This window comes from Musca vetustissima, unplaced genomic scaffold (assembly GCF_032173495.1).
Source record: "Musca vetustissima isolate MV318-11 ecotype Yass unplaced genomic scaffold, APGP_CSIRO_Mvet_v1 utg16925, whole genome shotgun sequence".
Classification (NCBI taxonomy): domain Eukaryota; kingdom Metazoa; phylum Arthropoda; class Insecta; order Diptera; family Muscidae; genus Musca; species Musca vetustissima.
In genome coordinates, this window is record NW_026883972.1 from 172528 (window position 1) to 193839 (window position 21312).

General features: G+C 33.1%; 1 protein-coding gene across 1 annotated transcript; it reads left to right on the plus strand.

Moving 5' to 3' along the window:
• The first annotated feature begins 14245 nt into the window (after positions 1-14245).
• Positions 14246-19545, plus strand: LOC133330978 (probable cytochrome P450 311a1). Its single transcript, XM_061539375.1, has 5 exons — positions 14246-14402; positions 18024-18401; positions 18474-18543; positions 18616-18907; positions 18967-19545. The coding sequence occupies exons 1-5, from the start codon at positions 14249-14251 to the stop codon at positions 19543-19545; spliced, it is 1473 nt and encodes a 490-aa protein (XP_061395359.1). The 5' UTR covers positions 14246-14248.
• Positions 19546-21312: the final 1767 nt, after the last annotated feature.

The following is a 21312-nucleotide window of genomic DNA, read 5'->3' on the forward strand; positions in this document are numbered from 1 at the left end:
CCAGTTTCTCAGGGTAGCCCAGCCCTTTAAGGTATAAAAATTTCAATTTTTTAATTTGTTTTACATCCCGCCATTCCAGCCTCTCTATAGTTATCTTAAATATAAATGGTTTACCTTGAGGTATGTACAATACTTTTATAATTTTATATCGTAAAGTTTAGACTTGACTACGTACTTATTTTTAAATTCTACTTGCATTTTTCATAAATTTAAATATTTATAAGGTTACTGAATGGATTTACTAATAAATAAATAGTACCTTGCTAGTAGTTTAATATTTCTTTTAAACTTGGAGTATAAAACTGTTTAATTTAAAGCTTTAATGAATAGATTCTCATATATGCATGAAAATATTTGTCTTGTGATATGTTTACTAGAAAATGTTTCATTAACTATAATAATTTATCATTTCTCAGGAAAAACGATTTTCATTGAAATTAAACATTTTATTCATACGTAATTTATAAACATTATTTATATCAAAAGGTCCAGGTTACCTTTCTAGTGAATTAATGTGCATGTTTAAAAAAAATGCACGTTTAATTTATTTTTTAACAAATATATTTTTATCAAGAAGAACTGAACATAGCAGCAATACATTTATATCGAAGATCAGTGGAATGTGACGAACTTTTATATACAGACTTATTCTGGATATTCGCAAGGAAATGATTTCACATGCGAAAAAATTTTCATTTTCGCTGGTTCCCTTCATTCTGAATAAACAGGAAAGATCAAAAAACAGGAACTGCCGTTTCGAATTTTCGATAATGGTGGTTCAAAAAATTATTTGTGTTGCCACATTGTAATTTAATATATAATGTGTAATCTAATTTTATAATAATTTTCAATATTTTATTTAATAATTTTTCTAACAAACATTTTCATGTTTTTATTGTTATTTAAAACTTGTAACAGTAGAAATTTAAAATGAAGAGAATCTACAATAAAACTGCTTTGTAGTTAAAAGAAAATATATTAAAGTTTGAATATGTGGCAACATACAACGGCATGTGAAACAGCTGTTTATTGATTGATGCAATTTTGTGCAACAACTACAACAATATTACAAATAAAATAACTTTTTTTTTATGGTGCCAAAAAGCGGATTGGACGATGTCAAAAACACATCGAATAATGGGAAGAAATCTGCGAATGAATTAAATTAATTCGAATTCACCACATAATTGTATGCCTTTTTATTTAATTTCGATATTTTATTTCCCCCAAGTTCTTAAAGTGTCCAATTATTTTATGATATGCTCCTCCTCCTTTATTTCGTCCTTTAAATCATGCAAATGATAAATTTGTTCTTTCATAATTTTTATTTGCGTTTTTCACTGTTTGGGCTAATATCATTGTATGATTTTATTTGGAGGTTCTCTACGAATTTGAGCTTAATGATCGAAGTTCTGCAATGAAAAGGAAAGCAAGAGATAGAACCTGCGCATCCATATGCGACGCGTTTACCCATTGGTAAGCGGCTCATACGGCATATTTGGCTATCTGGTTTTAATATATATATATATATATATATATATTTGTGAAACAGAATTTCTTTATTTCTCCTATAAATTGCATCAAACTCGGCTTTAATATTCCCTTTTTGCGTCTACACATCACGTGGCAATATTTTTTTCAGCATAAATCGTTATCAATAGGATTTCCAATGGCATTTTATTTGTTGTTTTAGAGTTAAAAATATGCATAGAATAAATAACTAATGTGGAGATATTTTTTATAAAAATATTTAATGCTTATATTTTTGTAGTCAGCTCTCTTTAAATTTATTAGTGAAAAATCTCGCACAAAATGTCATCACATTTTGCCACTCCCTTTAATCCAGTATAATTTATTTATCGCTTACGAATTTGATTGGTTCAGAAAATTTTTGAAAGGGAAGAGCGAACAAATTGATGTCCAGAATAAGGCTGATGAAAATAACCAAAAAAAAAAAAAGAATTTTTGTGCATGTTCGTATTGGTATATTTTTGACGAATAGTTCTGAAACATAGAAAAGTTTATGATCCATATAAAGTTTAAATACTACAACATGTGTCCAAAAAAATATACACGTCGCTAAAAATTTCACCATGAGAAATATTTTAGGAAAATATTATTGGGCGGTTTTCAAAGCTGGTTTATTATATTCAGCACATGTTTCTCATGAATATCAATAAAGTAGAATTAAAAAAATATGTATAGAAAACTTTAGAAGTAGTGGTTCGGAAACTTCTTTGCCTATCAATGGAAGAGAATAGCATGGCATCATTAGAGAAGGTTGTCTCATTTGAGAAATTATAATGGCAACCCTTTTAAATTTGGATCCTTTCTATCAATTTAAAATAATTTGAAAAATAAATTCTATAAAATTTCGCATATTTTTTTAAAAAATTAAAAATGTATATTTTCTAAAGATTTTATGTATTTTAGGATGGACATGGACTATTCATAATTGCATATAAATATTCATGCTATGTTCTGACATACTTATTTTTTAATCCGGACTTGCGGTCAATAAAACACAATGTAATAAAGATCTAATTTTCTTGATTCACATTGTTCTTAAGCGATATCTACAGATGCTACAACTTTTATTTATAGATTATAGAGGCCGGAACTTCAAAATATTAAACATTTTGTAATTATTGCCATTGACCACTTGTTGTGCGTTCATTTCAAAGGAGGTTATTTTCATTTAAATTTTGAAAGCGGAATGTTGTCAAAAGTAATATTATGAAAAAATTGGAATTATATACCTGCATGAGAATACCTTGTGTAATTATGCTATGGAGAATAGTTAGCTTTTCAAAACTATTTTTATTTTTCAATTTTCTAGCAATTCTATCCCTTGATTAAAATAGTTTCCCTCAAGGTCTTCAAAATAGTTAACAAATGCGGCATCGATCTTGCAGAAAGCTTTTTCATCTGTAGTTCTTCAGGCAAAATTAAATGGACTCGATCATTTGAGATGCCCATGATATTAGCAATTTCACGCACTTTTATTCGTCGAACATTTAATACCATACTCGTATCATGCACTTTGGCTACAATTTATGTTGTTGTTGCTGTGGAGTCCAACTACGTGGTTCATCTGCAATGCTTGTGCGACCACGGTTAAATTCAGCAACCAAGTTGTACTGTTGCATATGAAGGAGCACTTTTCCACCTAACACATTCACCATATCATTTTGAATTTTTTGTCCCGATAAACCTTTTTGTATGTAAATTGTAAAAAAATTTCGGATGCATCTTTTTTGAACAACTGTTTCTATATGAAAGAGTTGCCAGATCCAAACAAAATTTTACATGTGTTCATAACAGAGATGGAAGTTACAAGAAAACCTAACTTTTTTCTGTTTATTCCGCGCTTTTTGTGCTAGGCTAAGAAGTTTCCGAACTGCTTTCGTAAGAGGGATATTCGCTACACTTTTTGGATAAGACTTTGAATGTAAAATCTATGGTTGTGCCATTAATGAAGTAGTATGGCATACTTTTGGGGTTTAGTGAATAGATATTTAAATTTTTTGGGTAAAATATTTGAAAATTATATTTCATAGTTGTATTAAATTTAAATATACATAATTATTATATTAAAATTGTTTTGGTCATATATTATCTTAGATGTGCTGTCACAGAGTATAATCACTGGTGCAACCTGCATTTATTTAATCGTACTGAAGCCAAAAGATTGTTTATACAATTATAAAAAAAATTAACGTGATTGATAAATGTTTCAAAAGCTTTTGATAATATATTAAATAATTTATTTGGTTATATATTAAGTTTTAATTAATTTTTTGTTGAAATATTTTCATAAATATTCTATGTTACATATTAGACTTCATCAATCAAAGACAAAATCAATACGACGAATATTGTAATCACAATAGAAAACCAAATAATTATAAAAAAAAGGTTAACAAAAGTAAACGTTAATATGGCAGAAATTGACATAATTACTGATTCCGACAAAGTTAATGCTTTAATTGTTAATAACAAAAGAAATAAGTGTATAAAAAAACATATTACATATTTAAAATATATATTTTACTTATATATACAAACCATTTAAAAACTAAATAAATAAAAATATGTAGTATACAAATACATATGTTTAATAGATAACTATAGTAAAAGAAACACTGCATATAAACACAGGTCCAGCTATATTGAATATCCAGAAATCAACATCAGCCAACATTTTAAACCACCGCATCAAACATCGAGGATCTGACGGCCATATGGAAAACAATTAATGTGGAAAATAGTGTTAGTTGCTATTTTGAAGCTTATAAATTATTAAAACTTAATTATTTTTTAATTGAATCCTAGAAAAATAATAGTTATATTCAAAACAATTGATTTTATAGATCTATATTAAAGTTTCTTCTTATTAGAAGTTATAGATATTTATATTTTCCTGGTTTTACTTCAGATATATACACAGCTAGCTATTTGAGTTAATATTATGATTTTATTAAAACCGAATATGCTTCAATATCAACAAAATATTATGCATGAATTGTAATAATTGGAATTTACGTGTAATGTTATTTAAAATAGAGGATTCCTTGAAACATTTCCAAATTATGTATTTTAATAAAACAAAAACAAACAAAACAATTGTGAATATCGGAACACCATCAAACAAGAAATTATTTTAAAACATACATATAACATTGAAAGTAATGAACAATAAATATATATATTTCAATAAATGGGAAATTACCATTGCAAATTGTTAACCAAATAAAGAATATATAAAGTTAAATATCAAATTAAAAAATATAGTGGTTTTAATTTTTATGTAAACAATTTCGAAATTTCATAACAAACTAGATGATCGCAAAATGTAAGTATGTTAACCATCTTAGTTAGTTAATTTAAGGGAACTACACCAATCCATTTTGGTCCACGGGGGATCCGAAGACCTCCAACGTTTCCACGAAGTGCAGAGTAAAGATCCGGTCTAGATTGACCTAGGTCAGCTTCATCCTGCACATCATACAAACCTCTTTCCCATCCGCCGGGAAGACGCGCCTAGTAGGAGATTGACAACTACCCTAACGTAATTTACCCTTAACTCTCCTCCGTGTATGTCCAATGGATGAAATGTGGTTCCATCCAATCGATAATAAGTGAAAACTAAGAAGTGAGCTTAGCATTGCTTCAGCATTCCACCCGTTCTTTAGATTGACCCACAATGACTATTTTCTATTTTCAGATCTCAAAAATTTTCGTTTGAGTGAAATTTTTGTCAATTGAAGACAGAGAAGAGAAGACAGACTTAAACCAGTAAGGAAAGTTCAAAAGTCGGACTGGGTCGACTATATGATACCCTTTACCACTTGGTGTATATACAAGAGATGATGATGATCATACGTACAATGTCTTTTTTATAGAACAGATATACTATCTTTAGAGGATCATCGACATAAAACCGTACTAAATAAAATATGTGATATAGGGTAAACGCACCTAATTCCGGCATGTACCAATAGTCGGCATCTATTTTATACAACTTCAAATAACTAAAAAATCCTATAACTAAATATGAAAAATACCTTGAATAATCTTCAATAATATTGCAACCTATCTCTGTGTAAAATTTCATCGAGCTAGGTACATTTACTCAGCCAAAAATTTGACATTTTGTCAATGAGGTTTTTCAACACTAGCGGTAATTCATGTCATTTTCTTATATGAGTACAAACTTGGTAATAGTGCTGCAAAAGCTGCACGCAACATAAACCAAGCGTTTGGGGAGAAAATTTTCGGATCAACACCGGATATCTCGCCGACCTATTTTCATTTTTCAAGCATTTAGAGCTGTTTTTAAGGGGCAATCGCTATGAAAATGAAGACAGTAAAAAAAACTCGATATCAGAGTTTATTCTATCATTTTATTAATTCTAAAGACCAAAAATTTTTTAAGACAGGCATCTACGCTTTCAAATCTCGTTGGGAGAAGTGTATTGAAGTGAATGGAGCATAATTTGATTGAATAAACAGCTTTTGAAGAAATATATGCAGTTTTATACAATCACTTAAGAATCCCACATTTCATAAGCACCTAACTAATATTTTATGAAATCGATAAAAATTAAAATACACACATTTAGATATATTTAAATAGAATAGCAATTCCGTACAAATGTAGTTATCAGAGAACGTAAACAAACAGTACGATACCCGTACGAATCACACAAAGTCACAAACTTTTAATTTGTTTTGAATCGTTTCGTTTTTAGTACCAAACAAAACCACAAACTTTTCAAATCAAAAAGAACGAAACAGTACGATTGCTTTAGTGTACTTCTGTTGGTCGATGCTTAGTTGAAACGTTTGGGAGCAAAACGAAAATGAAACGTTTTCAAACATTTGCTCGGGTATATTTGTTTTTTGATGTGCATTTTGTTTTCTGTTGTGACTTCAGTGGTTGTTTTGAACAACTAATTTATTTATTAGATTTGTAGCCCTAGGTAGTATAAGGTCATCAGGTCGACGAGAAAAAGTAAACAATCGCATCGGCTGTCCTTTAGTATAAAGTGATTAAAACCATGATTCAAGTTGCCATAAAAACCCAGTGAGTGGAGCAGTATAGTCGGACAGGGCCCACCATATGATACCCTACACAACTTCCACCAAGCTCTATGTTTCTGCGGATCCATATTCCGAGTCGGGGTAATATTCCGCAATATATGCATTCTCTTGACCGATTAGAGGTCCTGTGCGGCATCTTTTCCGAATATGCATAATATTAAAATATTATTTTACACAAAAAGTATTGGTTCATTTGACCCACTAAATATGAACCGTTTATTATCATATATATATATATATATATATATAAATTAGTGGGGATGTTGATTTTAAAAGACGTGTAACTATATTAAAATTATATATTTTTCACAAGGATCGTCTTCGTAATTGTAAAGAACATAGAGGAGAATATTTTAGAATTTAAAATCATTAAAAAATATTTGTAATTATAATATTTTTATCGATGCCGCCCTTAGGAACAAAAATTTTTAAGGTTTTCCTATAGTCGGCATATGGGTGAATAATAAGCACATATTCAATAAATTTAGCTCAAACTTGGAACAAATTGTTAAATAAGTTTTCTAAATACTGATTAATTTACAAAAAATCATTTTGGTGTGGTTTTACATAATATTAGCCATGGTTTTAATCTTAATTTCCTTTAACCTCCGAAATGTGTATTTTAAACATGCCGAGAAATGTAACACAGGTGCCCATGGTATAATAATAAAAGGTAACAGCAAGTGTTGTTGTACAACAATCGAAACAACAACCACAAAGAAATTTTGTTTTTGTAAGTACTACTAGTGTCATCGACACATGAGTAGAAATGTAAACAAAAACAAATAAAAAATATTTATACATACATATTTTGATGTTTAAATTTCAATTCAAATACTTTTTGCAAACGGACAATTCGATTTCAACGAAACCTCATACAACGTATTATCTTTACCAAGCATAGATCAAGTAAGAAGATGTGACCCGTTGGTCCATTCCTTCTGGTACCTCCTCCACAAACGGTCAACATCTTCATCATTTGTAAATCCAACATCAGGAGTATGGAACGTCCGATGTGAACCAAGCGTTGCACAACCCATTTTCTTTACGAAGTCTAGATTATGTCCGAAGATGGGTCCCGTTGATCCACTTCTTCTGATACCTCCTCCACAAATGGTCAACATCTTCAATATTTGTAAATCCAATATCAGGCGATGGGAATGTTCGATTTGAACCAAACTTTGCACTACCAAGCCTAGATCAAGTAGGAAGATGAGACCCATCGGTCCACTATTTCTGAAACCTCCCCCACAAAATGGTCAAAATTGTGCTAAAAATTAATTTTATAATAACATCCAAACGGACTATCCGATTTTAATGAAACTTTGTACAACCTATTATCTTTACCAAGCCTAGATCATGTAGGAAGATATATATATATATATATATATATATTATATTTAAGTCATTTTTTTTTTTTGAAAAAACGTTTGACAAAAACACAATACAATGACAAAATGTCAAATGTTGAATTTGACGCTAATAGAACGTACGAACCAAATCATCTGGGACTTGCTGTTACCTTTTATTGTTATACCATGACAGGTTCCCAAAGTCGGCACCATGTTTTATAATTGAAATATTTTAATAAAAAAATATTTTATTTAACTTTTTCAATACAAAACTTATGGAAACGTCCAGTAGAAATAAGCTATTATTGCAAATAGCAGAAAAATCGATTAAATATACAATTTTTGAATAACTAAAATGCTACATGCCGACTATTGGAACTTGACATGCCGACAATTGGAAAAAAGTGCCGACTATTGGCACTAAGGCACTATTTTACATAATTATTAATTTAATCGATTTTAATAAAAATTAATTAAACAAATGTGTATTCCATCCGGGAGTAAACAAAATTTCGAAACTTATGAACATAAATACATTATAGCGGAAACGATGCAATTGGAATGCTGAAACTTTTCAAAAGCGAAAATTCTTAAAGCGCCGACTATTGGTGCACTTACCCTACATAGATTTATATACCAATTTAAATCAACCCATAAACATGTTATTCTGAAATCTATGAAAAATGTCATATCATTTCGTGCAAACGATAGAAATGTAGGGGCTTTGGTGCTCCATTAATATAAAATCGGACGAAAATATATATGGGAGATATATCTAAATTTGAACCGATTTTTACGAAACTTAACACAGACCACTCTAGACCCAATTTAGTACAATATGCCAAATTTCGTGCAAATCGAAAGAAATGTAGAGGCATTGGTCCACCATTAACATAAAATCGGACGAAAATATATATGGGAACTATATCTGAATTTGAACCGACTTTTACGAAACTTTACAACTGTCATTCAAGACTCAATTCATAATTTTTGGTAGGGAGATTTGTTACGTAGAAATAGAAATCTACTCTAATACCAAATTACATCGAATTCGTTTGCATCCCGCGTTCAAATAACCCTAAAATTTCGTTTGAAAAGAAGAATATATATCTACTAGTTGCGTATTAAATATAAGTTCTTAAACATTTTGTTGCCTTTGGGCAACATTGGGTCACAAAGGGTTAAGATATCGTTATATGGAAGCTACCGGAAAAAATTGGATTAATATTTATAATTTTTAAACTGGAAATTTTTTACCCAATAAGATACCTTAAATAGATTGTAGGTTTCGTTATATGCGGACTACCCCAAATCGTGGACCGATATACCCCATATTTGAAATTGACCTACCTGCAGACAAAAGAATTCCTATGCGAAAAAAGAAAAGAATTCCTATGACATACTATGTGCTGTAAAAAAATAAGTACGGTATTAGCAAACTAGTAGGGACAAAGTAAATTAGTTCGTTATATCCACAGTTTAAGGCAGCAATATTTATTGCCTAAATATTTATTACCTCAATGGCGTATATTTTTACTTAAATCTTACTTTATAAACTAGATCATCCAATTAATAAAATGTCGTTTACCTACTACAAAAACTCATTGCACGTTGCACAGCAGTAATTGGGTCAAACGGCATTACATCAATCTATTAAGACAATTGAGAACTTTAAAGTCTTCATACGAAATGAATTCTCATACACAATTTTAAATTGATTGATGTAATGCAATGTTGTCATGTTTGTATTAAAAGTTGTTGTTTTTTCGTCTTTTGCAGGGTATAGTAAGAAACAAGTGAAAATGAAATTGAAATGAATGTCATTGCCCTTCAACTACATGGAATTGGGGTGTTTGTTAAGCCTATTAGTAATACAACCACAATAATATTACAAGGTGTATTGAATGTAGGCAGATTATTTTACTAAACCTGAAGTTCAGTATTAATATTAGGCTTTACACATATTTCTGGCTAAACACGTAAAGGCAATAAGTCCATATTTTACAATTTCACAGTAGAGACAAAAAGCAGTAAAATGTGATAAATTGGCCTCAGCGCCTTTACATATCACTACAAATAAATCTCAATTTCGAGAAAACGTGGACTTATTGCCTTTTTCACGTTAAATCAGGGGTATATAACATTGACTTTAAAAGAAATGTGTCGTACATTTATGAAGTCATATTACAAGGAAGTAAGAACACATTAAGCATGTTTTTGTTAGATTCCATGAAAAATCAAGATTTTCAAAACTTTGAAGCCCCAGTGGCACGTGGTAACATCTTCAAATTGTGCTCTAAATCTGGCAATCTTACCCTGTACTGTAGTGTGGTAGGTTATAAACATGGTCTAAATACTAATTGTGAAATTCAGAGATGGTCCGTCAGAAACAGTGACTTAAATTACATACATTTCCGACGTATCATACATACGTAGAAAACCCACCCTAAACGATTAGATTTTTGACAAAATACATATTTCCATTAATCAATTTAGAAAATACGTATACGTTAACCCATCAGCACCTGCTGCCTTATTATTCTTCAACCGATTGATTGCTATTTTGATCTCATCTTGGTTAGGTGGTATACACTATACCCCGTCATCTTTTATTGGTTCTGGGGTATCTTCTTCACCGCCACTATTTGATACCAAAAGCAGTTTCTAAAATGCTCCCTCCAGATCCTCAACAAGTTGTCTGTATCTGTCACCAGGTTTCTTTCTTCATCTCAAAGCCTTCGGTTTGGTGTATTATTCTTCTCCAGAATTGCCCTGCGCTGCGTTTTTCACATCAGTAGCGTTACGACACTCCTGGTCGTACCACGGGTTTCTCGATGGTGGTCTTTGATAACCAAGTGTTACTTATGCTGCAGTTTGTAGGGAGTGGGGAATTCTTAGCCATTGTACTTCTATATTATTATCGGGACAAGGAGTGCTTTCGTCAAGCAGTTGGGTAAGTTGAGCGGAGAAGGCTTCTGCTATATGTTGTGTTTACAGCATTCCGACGTCGATTTTCCTTGTTACATGAGAGCGCACCTTCGCTGCTACCTTAAGACGGGAGCGAACCCTTGCTGCAGCGAGGTAATGGTCCGAATCGATATTCGCTCCTCGGATCGATCGAACGTCTAAAACACTGGATGACTACCAAAACATGAGAAAAATAAATTAATAACAACATTTACATGAATGATCCTTTGCACTAAAAATACATAAAACTCAAAAATTCAGCTTGAGCCCGGCTGGGATTTGAACCCTGGTTCCAATGGCATTTGTTGATTGTTGTCCGACGCCTTAGCGTTCAAAGCCACCTCCTTATATTCCTAAGGTTCCACAATATGCAGTTTTATACCATTGAAGAAAAATATTGTAGTCTGTATGAAAAAAAATCCGTCACTACAAGAAAAATCTGCTCTGAAAAGGAATGTTCTGGTGTGATGTCAGAATCTTGACACGGTTGAATTTAATTCGTAGATACAATTTCGCAACAATATTCGACATAAATACAACTTATGAAGTGACGACATTTGTAAGCCACATTGCTCAATATGCCTGATGAGTAGCTTAACCAACGGCGAAGTGCGTCGCATAATGCTGAGAATGTAGTATCTCTCAGACTTTCCTTTTCAATGCAACTTCGATCATGTAGCTCATCTCAAAAGAGAAATTAATAAAAAATGATTGATTTAATTTCTCGTTTTTCGGCCGGGAGAAATCCAGGTGTCATTGTGTATATCGAAATGCTTGAATCTTGCTGTTAACTATTTCTTCATGGAAGCTGAATTTTCCGATGGTGAGACCAAAAATAATTTCCCTTCCGATTTGTGCATTAAAATCTCTGAAATGGGAAAATCCTATTCCGAAATAAGTAAAATGATAAACAGAACCAAATCTTCAGTCCAAAAGGTGGTTTATCGATACAAAAAAGAAAATATAATTGAAAATAAACTGCGATCAAGCCGTCCCAGGAAGCTCAACATCAGAGAAGAACGACAAATTTAATATATTATTAAAAAATAGGTATTTACCAGCGCTCCTGCAGACTTAAAAGAATCAATTAGGAAAGCAGTTTCAGCAGACACGGTACGTAAGTGCATCAAGAAGTATGGATTCAATGCTCGCACTGTCCGAAAAAAAAACCCACTTGTTAACAAAACAAACAGAAAGAAGCGTGTCGATTTTTCAAATGATTATAAAACAAGCCAAATGAGTTCTGGGAAAAATTCGAAATTTAACATATTTGGGTCGGATGGACGCTCTTTGGTGTGGCGGAAAAAAGGCGAAGAGCTCAATCCAAAGAATACTCGGAAAACAGTAAAACACGGAAGGGTGGAGTAATGGTATGGGGATGCATGTCAGCAACTGGTGTTGGCAATTTGGTATTCATTGAGGAAATAATGAATAAAACAGTTTACATGAATATTTTGAAACAAAATTTGAATCCAAGTGCTGAAAAACTCAACATTCGTGATAATTATTACTTCTAACAGGACAATGATCCAAAACACACTGCTTTTGACGTTAAGAATTGGATCGTATACAATACACCACACTTGCTGATAACACCTCCACATAACCCCGATTTAAATCCAACTGAGCACCTATGGGATCATCTTAATAAACGAATCCGAAATCATACAATTTCCAGTAAGGCCCAACTCAAAGAAATACTTCTGACAGAATGGGGTAAAATATCGCCGGACTACACTAAAAAACTTGTATACTCAATGCCCGAACGATTGAATGATGTTTTAAAACTCAAGGGATATCCTACCAAATATTAGGTAAGTCAATTTAATTGTAAAAATTAGGTAATATTAAATAATTCATTATTTTTCTCCAGGGGTACCAAGACTTATGCTGTGCAAAAATATGTACTTGGCACTATGTCGATTTAGTTTTATAAAAAATTATATATTATTTTAATTTGTTGTAGTATAGGATTGAATACATGAAATAAAAATATATATTTGAAATTTTGTGAATTACTTTTTGAAGAATTACAGAATATTTTTTTAATTTGTTTGGGGTACCATGACTTTTGCTGCTCACTGTAAGATTTTCCATAGTCCTGTTGGAAGTAATAATTTTCCGAGTGTGGACAAATAACCCGACCTCTCAACCCATTTTTTATAGTTCTTATGGGTGAACGCGGCACATATCAGGTCACTATTTCAACGGGTGATGAGAAGTGACACCGCGGGGAGATCAGTGTCCACAATTGAGATGAAAGAAGGACCAAAATAAAACTATGCTTTGACATGTTCTTGTCAATCAGAGCCGTTGCTTGATGTCTATCATCCCCTATTCGTTGGTCAGATCCTCGTTCCTGTGTATAATTTCATATTATTCGGGACTTAAAAAACAGGACAAAAATATTGGTCCCTTTGATCCTCTAAATATTAATCGGTCATCAAAAAAAAAAACAAATTTCATTATATATTGTGGTCACTCATTACTAGGTCGAGATATTAAGATCTTTATACTAAAAGTGGATCTAGGAGTGTCCGATTTCCTCAAAATGGTGCACCAAATAGCCACTGCTTATCCGAATGCACAACATAAGATATTGAGAATGAATGTATTAAGTTTTTTTTTCAAATATTGCGACATTTTTCTTACGATTTCCTGAAATTATAATTGGTCCCGTCCGACTTTGGTATTTTCCTAACTGTTATTTTGAGTTGCAGCTTTCATGTTCACTACCAATTTTTTTCACTCACTGACAAACTTAAAAAGCAATTTAAAGAATCTCAAAAAATAATAAAATTTTAAGGTTCAATAATATATACGTGTACTTTGTGAAATTTTAAATGTATAACAATACAAAATATACCTAATATCTTATTATGGAGGATAAATACATGACATTTGATCCTAATCCATGTAAAAGCAAATATAGAAAATGTTATTTTTATGTACGTACATCGAATGTAGCTCTCCAGCAAAAAGTTCAGCGACTTTATACTGTTGTGATAATCAACCGAAGATAGTACAAAAAAAAAACAACTAGCAAAAGAGAGACATAGAGAGATTATACGCCATTTGTTAACGTTATATGCAAACAAAAACATTTTCAGTTGCAAATAAACTCGCCAACAGAACGGACGACGGGTTCAATAAATTATTCCATTGCTTTCATAATTAGCAATCTATGGAACACGGCCCTGTTTATGAGCTAACAACAAACAGTAGTAGTTAAATAATCCAGAGCGGGATTGATTGTTTTATCGCAATCATTATCAAAAATCTGCTACTGATTATAACAATTTCGATCGATATTGTCTACGATTATGTCGGTAGTTTTAGTATTTTGTGTTGTTTTTGCAGCAGTCTATTTTCTCGTACATTGGTATAAAATATTTTTGTGTGGAATTCGTTTACCGGGTCCCTGGTCTGTGCCATGTCTAGGGAATGTGCAATTTATAACAAAATTGAAACCGGAAAGTGAGTTCTAAAAATAACAAAAATAATAGAAAAGAAGAAGTAATTCGGAAACAATACTTTGTCAAAATAGACTGTTTAGATATGTATACAGGTTAAAGTAGAATGCAGTCGTTCGTTCTTATAACTTGTATTATAAGAAACAAAATATTTGTATGTACATAAAAAAATTTAAATAAATACTATATTAAAATATGACAAAATTTCAAAATCCAAAGAACATTAAATCGCATTTGGATTGTATTAAAAGCGAATGCTAAATACATCGGACATTAAACCGATAATTTTCAATTCCTTCCTTGTCTCCTTGGTAAAATAATAAGTGTTGGACGCCTACAAACGTCCACACTATTGGGCGCCACGGATTGTGTGTATTTATATACGTAGGTGTCTCAATTTAGCTTTGGTACGCTTCCCAGAGGTTTGTTAAACAATTGTCCTGAATTAAAAAATTTAAAATCATCATCTGTGGGAAAGTCACAGTTGAAGTTTCCCTATAGATCCCATCTTCAGATTTAATGTAAGTTTGTTAAAATCTTACGATGTGCAATGAATGTATCAAATCAGCTACTCCATTCACTTCAAATAAAATTTACAAGTGTTTAAAATGTTGATCAAATTTGTGAATGCACTCCAAATTGTCCGAAACGGATTTGGCAATATACACTCATTGTCATTAGGCTGAGGGAATAAAGAGGCATTTAAAAAACAAGTGAAATCGCTGTTAAGTACGGTACAAGGTTGGCTACAGCAACTTACAAATTACATGTTTTTCCTTTTTTCCATATGTCGAGCCATGTTCCAAAATGTTGTCCTCCACTTGATTTTCCATCGAATTGACTCACTTGTATATGCCTTTTAAGCTGGGGCATCCTCATCCATTCTCACAACATGATCTAGCAAATGTAGTCGCTGCAGCTCAATGCGTCTGATTATGTCGATGTACGAGAATAGATGGTACAACTAATGGTTCATTCGATATTCACCGTCGATGCAGATCGGCCCATAGATCTTTCGGATAATTTTTATCTCACATATGCCAAGAGCTGCCTCATCTGCTTGCGGAAGAACCCATGCTTCCGATCCATATAACAGCACGGGTAGTATCAGGTCTTGTAGAGTGCGAGTTTGGTCTAGCGAGAGGTGACCTTGTTGTTTAATTGCTTACACAGGCCATAGTAGTAGTTGGCCATCACTATCCTTTTCCGAATTTCAAAACTGATGTCATTAGTTTTATTTAAGGCGGTACCGAGGTACATAAAATCGTTGACTACTTAATTTTCATAGTTTTCAAGTTCCACAGTTTGTCCGCGTCTACTGGACGTCTTGCGCGTTGATACCATCAGGTTGGTCTTCTCCCCGTTTACTGCCAAACCCACTTTAGCAGACTCTTTCTCAATTTGTTCAAAATAGCTGTTACCTCTCGAAATGTTTGATCCATTATGCTGAGCCTTTGCATCTCGTATGACCTTTTCCAGCAGGATGTTAAAAATTCACACGATAGACTGTCACCTTGTCTGAACTCTCGTACGATAATGAAGGGCTCCTAGAGGTCCTTTTCAATTTTAACTACTGACCTTGTGCCAGTTATCCTGCATAGCCATATTAATTTTGCAGAAATACCGAACGCAGACATGGCTTTTAACACCTTTGAGGGAATAGTGCTGTTGAAAGCAGCTTTATTATTCTTCAGCCGACTAATATTTATTCTGACTCATCTTGGCTAGGTGGTATACAATAAAAAACCGCACCTTTGCTGCTACATTAACATGAGTGCGAACCTTGGCTGTCACGAGGTAATGGTCCGAATCGATATTCGCTCCTCGAATTAATCGAGCCTTCAACATGATCAATTTGATTTCTTGTTGCTTGATCGACAGAAATCCATGTGGCCTTGTGTATATCGAGATGCTTGCATCTGGTTCTGCTAACTATCATATTTTTTGCTGTCGCGAAATCGATCAACATCATGCCGTTTTCGGATGTTTCTTCATGGACGCTGAATTTTCCGACGGTTTCTCCCTTTCCTTTTTTTTGCATTAATAACTCATAGCAGAATTTTAATGTCATGACCTGTGGCAGCGGTCATATGCTGTTTCTACGTTCGCGTAAAGTATGCCTTTGGTCTGCTCATCTTTGTCTTCGGTCGGAGCATGGGCTCAAATAAAACGGGTGTAGAAGAACTTCTCCTTTATACGGATTATTGCAATTCGCTCATCTTCTGGAGTGAATCTGGAGGCGAGGTCTTTTATTATCCTGTTAATCATAAATCTGCAGTCAAATTCATGTTTCGTTTGAAGACAGCTATCAGCTACAGTGTGTAATCGTCTGATTTACATACGCCTGTCCCTTTCTATCGGATTTCCTGTAAGCCTCAAGGTAGAGGTGTAATTTATATTTGTTGACAAATGCTACCATAAGGTATGCCTTTTTTGTGAGTAAGTCCTGATTATCGTCCTCTTTTGAACTTGCTTCATGCGTCTATACAAGGCAATTCGGTTTCAAAAATATTTTTTTGACATTTTGTGATAATATTCTGGATTACTGACACTACGAACAAAATAACACAAAACGAATTGCCAGAAAATTGCCGGTACGAGCAATTCAATTTCAATTTCTATTCCCCTTTCCCCTTCTCTTCCGCAAACAAATACTTGCCGCAAGTAAACTCTCCTAATCTAAATTGGGACTAAGAAGAATAATTCTTCAAACAGTAAAAAGTAATCGATGGTAAACGAACGGGAAATGCAAAGAAATTTTATTTATCGTATCCTTTGAGAAACGTTACTTTTGCGATATAATATATAATGTATCTTATATAATATCTTCAATAATGTAACTTTGTTTCAATTATATTCTTTTCTTGATTTCTCTTACGGATACATTCATGGCATAATTACAGAAGGTAGTCTCATTTGAGAATTTTATGATGTGGAATCCATCTATCAATTTTAAATAATATGAAAAATAAATTCCATAAAATCGAATGTATGTCGATTGGCATATTTTCAATAAATTAAACAGAATATATTTCTAAAGCAGGACATTTCACTCAAGATTTTACCATGGTTGTTACATGTTATATTTATAAGGGAACTTAAAAATATTTATAAATATAAATTATTTCATGAAAAAATTGAAAACATATGAGACTACCTTGTATAATTATGCCATGGGATACATTATATAATGTAGTAATGATTATAATGTATTATTAAATCGATTTTCAATGTAATACGTTCTCACTTTTCCCACTGGGATTTTTCAGTACTTGGTAATACAAGATTCAATATAGCTCTCTCAATTTACACTATTTTAATAAAATTTTGTACAAAAGGATAATATTAGTAATAATTGGTGAAAAATATGTTGTCCGCGACGAGATTATGCTTATTAGAAAAGAAAATTCGAGAAATACGCATTTCTCTACTCCACCAGAAAACTGGAATACCACTTCAGAGCCCCCCTCTATTGAAAAATAATGAAAATAGGGCGGAAAGTTCCGATTTATATCGTGATTTCAATAGACTGGATGACGGACATTTTCTGTTATCAAATCTTAAAAGAATTTCCTACGATCTAAATGACTCTCTTTAATAAAACAGGTCTACTTTTAATTTTCAGAACTCTTAGATGTCATACACACTTGCCGTGAAACATACCGGCATTCGTTTCGATTATGGTTGGGACCACAACTGTGGGTATTTCTTCACAGTCCACAGGAGACGCGCGATGCCCTAAATGACGCCACATTAAAAAAGGCCGACTCTTTTCAAATGTTAAATATTTTCATTGGAAATGGATTGTTGATTAGCGAAGGCAAAGAATGGGAACTACATCGAAAAGCATTGGGTCCAGCCTTTCATCCGAATATATTAAATGGATTTACACATACAATAATACAACATGTTAATATACTAGTGGATAGATTACGGGATTTGAATTCTCAACCAATAGAAGTATCGGATTATTTATTTGCCTGTATAATGGATACAATTATTGGTAAGTACATTGAAATATAATTTGAATATGGAAGTTAAATTAAAATATTCTTCAATTATTTATAATTTTCAGACACATTAATGGGGAAAAATTTGGAGACGCAGAAAAATCAGAATCATCCCTACACACATGCATTCCATAGGTAATTCTCATAGCACTGTAACCTATTCGAATATATCGCAAAAATATTAATTACTTCATTTTCAAATTCCAGAACAAGTGAATTACTATTTGAGCGCATGGTAAATCCATTACTCTTTCCCGATTTCATTTACAACAACACCCAAAGATATAAAGACTTAGTGAAATATATAAACGTAATACACAATCTTATGGACTCTGTGATTTTGGAACGCCAAAAGTTTCTGGAGCAGGAGGAAAATCAAACAATATTGGCAACACAAAAACAAAGATGTCTCTTGGATACATTGCTCACTGCTACCATTGAAGGAAACCCACTTAGTCTAAAAGAGATACGAGATGAAGTGAATACCTTTGTATTTGCGGTATGTAAAAATAGCCCCATACACATCGAATATAAATCTAAAATAAAAATTTATTTCAGGGTGTAGATACCACCACCGCAGCCATGTGTTTTGTTCTCTATTGTCTGGGAAAATATCCACAAGAGCAACAAAAACTTCTTGAAGAAATCCAAAGCATTCGTAGAGAATCGGATGAGGGATTTCCCAATACCTCAGATCTCAATAAATTGGAATATTTAGATATGTTCATTAAGGAATGTTTACGCCTCTATACAATTGTACCAATGACTGGACGTCAGACAACAAAGACCACCAAAATTGGTGGACGTTTATATCCTCCAGGTGTTACATTGTGGATCAACATGTATGGCTTGTGTCACGACAGTCAATTGTATGAGGAACCTTTCATATTTAAACCTTCACGTTTCACTCGAATGGAATATCAACGATTGCCTAAATTTTCTTATATACCCTTTTCGGGTGGTCCACATGTGTGTATTGGTCGAAAATATTCACTGCTGATAATGAAAATTATGTGTGTTCGGCTATTGGAAAATTTTGAAGTGACGCTAAAAGATCCCAATGAAAAATTGATATTGATGTCACAAATGACTTTGAAATCAAAGAATGGTATTAATGTCATATTTAGGGAAAGATGATGAGAGGTAATATCTCGAATTTTGTACTTAATTTTTAAGAATTTAGAGCTATAAATATTTTAAATAAAAAGTTAAAACATGTAACAAAATTATTTTTGAATATACAAAGTGAAGTGTAAAATTGCAGTGGTAAGGACGTTATACAGCATTTACATTAGAACTTTTTACCGGGTTAACCTACTTTATAAGGGTTTATTTGACATATATTCAAAGGAATAGACAATTTAAACCCACTATAGGAACTTAACATCCCATACCTGAAGTCCTCTTATGTGTTTCTCCCTTTAGTCGTAAATTACACCACCGTTGAAGTTCAAATTTTTGAGGAGTTTTCGGTGTGGCATTTCCACATATGGCACTGCCCACTGGGCAGTGCCCAGGCTTATCAGATAATTTCGCGCTTTATTATAGATGCTATGAAACAAGACATGAATTTGACTGCAGATTTATGGTTAACAGGAGAATAAAAAACCTCGTCTCCAGATTTACTCCAGTAGATTAGGGAATCGCTATAATCCCTATAAAATCGAAGTTATTCCACATCAGTCAGTTCTTCTACATCAGTTATTTGCGCCAATGCTCCGACGGAAGACAAAGCTGAACCGACCAAAGACATATTTTATGAGCGCCTGGAAACAGCATATGACCGCTGCCCTGGTCATGACATTAAAATGCTGCTAGGAGATCTTTATGCAAAAATTGAAGCCAATGGTCAATGCGGCTTCAGCGTGGCAATCCACTATAGACCAGATTTTCACACTGTGCCGAATCCTGGAAAAGAGCCACGAAAAATACATCGAAACATTCCAACTTTACGTGGACTCCAAAGCCACATTCGACAGCTCAACCCGCTCAGTGGTGTTTAAAGCAATGTCTGCGTTAGGCATTCCCGCAAAATTAATACGATTATGCAGGATAACTTTAACTGGCACAAGGTCAGCAGTTATGTTCGGAAAGGACCTCGCGGAGACCTTCAATGCCGAACGAGGATTCAGACAAGGTGACAGTTTGGCGTGTGACCTTTTTAACAACCTGTTGGAAAAGGTCATACGAGATGCAAACGTGAACAGATGGTACTTTGTACATCAAACAACATATTTAACTCACATACGCCGTCGAAATCGACATAATGGGTCGAACATTGCGAGCGGTAACCTTTGAACAATGTGAGATGGAGTCGGCCAAAGTGGGACTGGAAGTAAATGCGAGAAGGCCTACTACAGATTCGATTTTATACACCTCGGTATCACCATAAACAAAACTAATAACGGAGAAGAACAGTGTTACCCAGCAGATGCTACTATGGTATTTGTAAGCCCCATCACAAAAGGTATATAAATGCGACCCAACTAATAATTCACGCTGAAGGGGAATGTCACGAGTTTGATGGAATGATCAGGTGGAAGACAACATTTCGAAATATGGTCTTTGAAATTGGAAGAGCACAAGAACGACGCACCTTGAAATCTTTTTCTTATGGAACAAATGTTCTGTTACAAGCCAGCTAAGAAAGTTAGTAATACTCCAAAGAGAGATTCCTCGGAGAAACCGTTCACAATTTTTAATCCCCAACCTTCTGGGCTTTTGGTAGGTGACAATTCAATAATTTATTATTTCCGTTTTTATTTTTAAAAGTTTTTTAAAAATTCTTAGAACTTTCTGATTCTGGCATTTTCGCATTCCCCTAAAAGATGCCAACATCGTTCGATCTGATTTTCGATTTTCAAAGTCAGATAGCTATTATTAAAAATCGGCACGACAACGAAT